The sequence below is a fragment of the Corvus cornix genome, chromosome 4A, assembly GCF_000738735.6.
Source record: "Corvus cornix cornix isolate S_Up_H32 chromosome 4A, ASM73873v5, whole genome shotgun sequence".
NCBI classification, from domain to species: domain Eukaryota; kingdom Metazoa; phylum Chordata; class Aves; order Passeriformes; family Corvidae; genus Corvus; species Corvus cornix.
Window position 1 is genome coordinate 9,602,616 of NC_047058.1, and position 6,242 is coordinate 9,608,857.

The following is a 6,242-nucleotide window of genomic DNA, read 5'->3' on the forward strand; positions in this document are numbered from 1 at the left end:
CCGGCCACCGGGTCCCCAGCCCCGCGTGCTGCCCGGCTCCTCCGCGGCCCCCCGGCCCCTGCCCGCTCCCAGCTCGGGGAAGGGTTCCCTGCGCCGACTCCTTAGGAAGGCCCAGGGGGACCCGTCCCAATGCCCTGCGGCCCCTCCGGTAACAGGGGCCGGGCCGGGGCGGAGCCGTGCAGCCCCGAGGCTGGGCTGGGATTCGCGGTTTGGGTCCATTCAGGTCCCCCAGCCTCAGGAGTTGAGTTGCTATTTCAAGGAGAATGTCCGTGCAGTTCGCGCACTTGCCCTGTCCCAGGTCCGCTGGACGGTTCAGGACTGCCCGGACACCCGGCTGAGTGCAGCTGTGCCGAATTTGTTCCTAGGGGCACCACAGCTCCGTCCTGGCCCAGCTCGTCTCGGTGGTGCAGCCTCAGCTCCCGGCCTATCATGAGCATATCTGCAGCTTCGAGGGTGTAGCTGGTGCCGTTTGGGTTTTCCTTCATTTGATGGCAGCACAAGCACCAAACAAGGCTGAGAGAGAGGAAAGTCAGTCCTTATTCAAAGTGACTTTCCCGGCCCCTAGACTCCCGAGTTAAGTCCCCAAGGTTGTCACCCTGGTTTTATCATGGTCAGCGCTCACCAAGAGTGTCCAGTCCCTAATGCAGGCATGACCACAATAGCCCTAAATAGGAGGTTTGCTTTGGACCATTAGTGCCTTCATTCCCCAAGAGCAGCTTCTTATTTCCCTCCTTGTTTTCCCCAGATGCCACCCAAGTGTTTTCAACTGTTCACCAGGATCCCATGGCTGTGTGGCTCAAGTGTTCTGCCTCCCTGAGCCCACAGAAGCCAACAAAACCCAGCGACAAAACCAGGCAGCTCCAGAAAGGGAGCAAGGGGACAATTACGCTTTCACCACCAGTTGTTTGGGGTTTGAGATTACACCAACTCCCCACACATCCCAGAAAAACTGGTCCAAGTGGTTGGAAAAAGGCAAAGGCCCTCAAGGGCTGATGACCAGCTCAGGGCAAATCAGAATAGGGCTAAAGCTTGGGGAAGGCAAAGAAAAAAAGGTTAAAGGGGCTGGTGTGGCTTTTAGCTGCCTGACCAGCTGCAAAAACACCTGGTGACAGTTCAGCCACAGGTGTCAGAGCAGTCATGGATAAGAAACCTCTGGAGAGAAAGAGGACTGGGGGCTTTTGGGGCAGAAGAATTTGTCCTGATTTCTAACAAAATTAGGGTACAGACTGCTGGTGGCTGCCGCTGCCAGCAACACCAGGCATAGACTGTGCTACAAAGGGAATCACGGCAAGAGAGGAAGGCCAAATTCCCCGTGGGATAAAACACTGGGTGGCAAGGACCCAAACACAGTCCCAGACTGTCTCCCTGACATCAGAGAGACCCACCAGCCACTGGGAACATGGCCTCTTGGGGCAGTAACCTAGGCCTTCCAGAGCACAGCATCAAGGAGAAGCATTGCAGTCATGGGGAACTATTTCAGGGGAGCTGTAAGGCAAGTGCCTCAGTAAGACAACCTTGGGATGCTGCTGGGGTCAGAGGAAGTGTCCTGGGGAACAGTGTCATGGATTTGCACATGCCAGACAATGTAACAGGGTCTGACCCTGCCAAGAATGCTGAGTTCAAGTGAATATTTCCAATGAGTCTTTTGTTAGTTCTTTGGTTACAGCTCAAGCTGGTGCTTCCAGAGAGGAACCCCTACCCCAATTCACACCTCTCAGTTATACCCCTGACACTCATCACTCAATCCAAGTCAATCACTAAATTCTGGTTGGCAGTATCTTGATTTCTTTCTGGGTTTCACAGGATCTGGGCTGGCTGCCTTCTGATGTTACTTGATTCTCCTGGGATTGTCTCCTTGGTCCTTATCATCTCCATTCTGCTCATATCTTCTGAATTCCAAGAGTGCTTTGTTAGCCGCATCGTTTTATCAAAAGTTTATGTTTGGTCAACTCTTATGGCCTAAGGCTTTGGCTACTTCAGGTGCTAATGATGAGCCAGCAGTGCTAAACGAGACTGTTCAGACAGGAGAATACAGTTCATCAATTTCTGTTGTAGCTGCCCAGGACCCCCGTGCCTCCGCCCGGTCCCGCGGTTCTGCATGCTCCCTGTATTCCCGCACGTTCCTATATTCCCACACCCTCCTGTATTCCCGCACTCTCTGCATTCCCGCACCCTCCTGTATTCCTGGCCGCGCTCCCTCTGTGTCGCCGCAGGCGAGTGGGGCCGGGGGGGCAGAGCCAGCCCGTGTTTGAGGCCGTGCCCGGCACCGGCGGCAGCCATGGACACAACGTGACCAAAGGTCACCTGCACCGCCCCGGCAGCGCCGTGGCTCCGCCGCCATGGCCTCCCGCCGTGCGGAATCGGTTCCTCCTTCGCCCAACGCCGGGAGGGGAAGCGCGGAGTGAGAGCTGGGGAGAGTGAGCTGCGCCCTGCTGGGGACAGCCCTGCGAGAGGCACCGCCATGGCCCGGCAGGAGCGGGAGAAGAGCGTGGCAGAGCAGAAGGTAGCTGGCATCTCCCGGAGGTTCTCCTTCCTGGATGCCGCCCAGCCCCGAGCAGGCAGTCTGGCCCGTAGTTCCCATCTCTGGTCAGCCACCCTGGAGAGCAGGGAGCGTTTCCGTACACTGCAGAAGATGGACACTAACAAAAGCATCAACTGGAGCAGGCACAGCCTGGGGAGCTGGGGTAGGACTTCAGGCAGGTCCTCCACTAGCCCCAGCAGTACCCGGAGGAAGGAGCTGAAGGAAATCCTCCTGCAGAGCAACAGCCCTGGCAGCACCATGTGGTTTGCCACTGCTCAGAAGACCTCCAACACCAGCAGTCTTCCTGCAGGACTGCACCAAGAGCAGAAGCCTGAGCAGAGCCCTGATCTGCTGCCCCTTGTCCTTGATCCCCTGGAGCACGCATGGCTGCTGACGGTGGCTGAGGGTGATGCGGACAGCATCATCAAACTGCTGGACCTGGATCCCAGCCTGCTGACCAGGAGAGACTTTGTGACAGGTTTCACCGCCCTCCACTGGCTTGCCAAGCATGGTCTCCACGAGAGCTTCATCCAGGTCATCTCTCATGCCCAGAAGAAAGGCTACCCTGTCAACATGAACATCCCCACAGCCAGCGGCGGGCTCACCCCCTTGCACCTGGCTGCCTTGCAGGGACACGAGGTGCTCATCAAGGTGCTGGTGGGAGCTTACGGGGCAGACACCACCTGCAGGGACCACAACGGGCGCAAGGCTTGGCAGTACCTGCCAGCAGACACCTCCAGGGACCTGAAGGAGCTGGCAGGGGCCTTGGAGGAGGACTTGGTCCAGCTGCACTCTCACAACACCAACAACAACTGTAAGTCATCCAAAGAGACTGGGGCAGGGCAGGACTCTGTGGACTCTGGGGCCGAGGGAAAAGCCCAGCACTCCTGGAGCCTGTCGACTCTCCGAGGCTTTGTTAGACAGGCATTTGCTTTCTTTCACGAGCGCTGAAGCTCTCCTGGCCCCATTCACCTGTAAACCCATGTTGGATAGCAGCCAGAAAAGCCTGCAGGGAGCTGGGAACTTGGGTGCTCAAAATCCTGGCCAAGTGAGGGTTAAACCATGGCACCATGGCCACCCTGGCTCTTGTGGTCTTTTGGGGCTGTTCTAGTGTGTGTGTAGAGCACTATGGCCGCTGGGAGCACTACCTTGGGACAGCCCTTCCAAAAAAACTGCCGGTCTGCATAGGGGATTTTGCCCTGTGCCCCTGCAGATGGGGACTCCATGCTGCATCCCAGCAGATCCCCATGGCAGGGGCTCACACGTCAGCTCTGCTGTGGGCAGCTGCTTCCCCAACACCCCGCATGCCCACAGGAGGATGCTGACCCACCATGTGTGGATCCCATGCTGCAAATGCTTTCCAGCTCTCTGTGAGATCTCTTGATCCCTGCCATATGCACCTTCTCTGGGTTGATGTTTGTTTATGACAGCTGATTATAAAGCTGATTCTCAGTAGAGTAAGAGCTAAGGGCCCTGTTTGTGAGAGGAGTCCAGGCCAAGAGAAGCCTTTCAAAGTGCAAAACAACTCACACTGGCAGCCCTTCCCTGGAGATCCCCATCCCAGGAAACCTGAAATGCTCAACCCCATTAGGAATGAGGGCCAGAGTTAAGGAGGCAGGAACAACACCAGTGGGGCCGCATGGTGGCTCCTGTGCGGATTAGAGTTCAGGAACAGCTCTGGAAAGATGATTCATTCTTGGAAACTGTGGAAAAGGTATGGGAAGGCTGTGAGATTGAGATTATTTTTATTGATACTGAGGTCATACTCAAAAATGAAACTCTGATGAACATCACTGCAGCAGCGTAACACTGCATGTATGTCTTGGTCACTGCATTAAAAGGGCAAAACCTCTGCTTGTCTCTTTGTGTTTTGTTCACCAAGTGGAGCTCTGCCCTGATGATTTCAACTTTTTACATTCTCAAAGGCCAGGACTGCTTCAAAATATCTTCAGAAAAACAACAGCCCCTTCCTCTTTTTCATCAGCATGAGACTATTCCTATGCCCCGAAATAGCAGTCCCGTTTGAGAAGTGCTTCTCAGACAGGAACTGGGGAGTTTCTGTTCCCCAGGGCAGCCCTTGCAGGGACACCTTCTTTGGGAGGGCAGTTGTGGTTTCTTTCCAGCTGCCTTTCAGGGGGTCTGCAGGGGTGACCGAGGGACTCAAGGTGATCCGGCCTGGCTACACAGGTGAATTTGCAGCTTGATGCAGAAAAGATACACAAAGACACACAGATAATTTCCTCTGGGGAACTAGAGCCTGAGGGTTCCACAGATCCTGAGCTAAGTTATATTCAGATCCAGTTATATTCCAACTGTGTTTTGAAATGCTGCTTGGACACCAAAATAATCCAGTCTGCAGTAATGACATGTGGAAGAGCGACCTCCACATGAGTGAACAGGGATCCAGTGACTCGATAATGCCCAGTCCAGGTGCCTGGGTGGACATATAGGTGTGTATGGACATCTTTTTAATCCCTGAGGTCAGCAGCACATACATACAAAACACAGTAGGACTAGATTTAATGCCTGATCTACAACAGTTCTGTAATGCCTAATTCAGTTCAGTCAGTTCAGTCAGTTCTGTAATCTCTAATAGATTGAAGAAGTTGGCAACACAGCTCCTTCTGGAACTGCTGTGGCCACGTCCATGCCATGGGAGAGCAGGCTGACTTCTCACAGGTCTGCTCACGCCAGCACAAACTCCATGAACAGTACTGATGTCAAGTTCTGGTAACCAAAGTGCTGTTGATAAGACAGGTAAGACCGACAAAATACTTTTGACCTATTAGTCTTCTGTCACCCTTTTGCAGCTGTCAGGGAAGGGGCACAGGATGGCTCTTACATCCTCCTCTGAGTAAGGCACAGAGTAAACAGTGGAATTAATGAGAATTTCCTTGAAGGAGCCATTTCCTTGGAAATAGTACCTGTGGCTTAGTCACACTCCACCTGGAAACATGGACTTAAATGTTCCACGTGGAAGTAAAATTTCACTGACAAATGCTGTACTTAAATATGGCAAAATGCTTTTCAGTAATTGCCTCCTCTTGACAGATAACCAAAGCCCTCTAAAGACAACTTTCCTCCCCATCTTTTGGTCATGGGTTTGACCCTGTATTCTGTGCTGAGACAAATTAGGTGGGGACTTCAGAAACAGCAGGACCAGAACTCTGCTTCTCTATATGTGTTACAACATACTCACCATTGCCACCCCCTGCCCTGGCTGGGTTCCTTTCCACTGAGCAAAAAAAAAAAAAATCTTCTTCCAGTGACCCTCCCCTTTGTTTCACTCGGTTCATTTTCATACCTACAGAAAGGCAGTTGATTTGGATATAGAGACATGTTTAAAAAATATTCCTCAAGTATACAATCAGCTCTAACTTCACTTTTCACTCAGAAAACAAAACATATCCACCAAAATCAACGGATTAGAATATCCAAATCTTTTTTCTTTAAAGCTTCTGTTGATGTCTCAGTTATCCTGTGCTAGCCCAGTTCTGCAGATTCTTGATCCCCTCTCACAGGGAGGCAAGGGCAAAGAGAGCTGCCACAGACAACAGAAAACTTTCAGACCCAGACATATTTATTTGGTTAAGGTTCTGCAGAAGATTAAGTTTAACCCAAGTTTAATTTGTACTAAATTTACTTTGTGCTATCCCTCAATATCCAGTTTGAAAAGCAGATTCAAACAGGGAAAATAATACAATGGCTTATTTTCCAAAAC

General features: G+C 52.4%; 1 protein-coding gene across 1 annotated transcript; it reads left to right on the plus strand.

Annotated features, from left to right (window-relative positions):
• Nucleotides 1–252: 252 nt before the first annotated feature.
• On the plus strand, nucleotides 253–4,373 carry SOWAHD (sosondowah ankyrin repeat domain family member D). Its single transcript, XM_010407667.4, has one exon. It carries the CDS (start codon nucleotides 2,462–2,464, stop codon nucleotides 3,470–3,472), a length of 1,011 nt encoding a protein of 336 aa, XP_010405969.1. The 5' UTR covers nucleotides 253–2,461; the 3' UTR covers nucleotides 3,473–4,373.
• The last annotated feature ends 1,869 nt before the right edge of the window (nucleotides 4,374–6,242 follow it).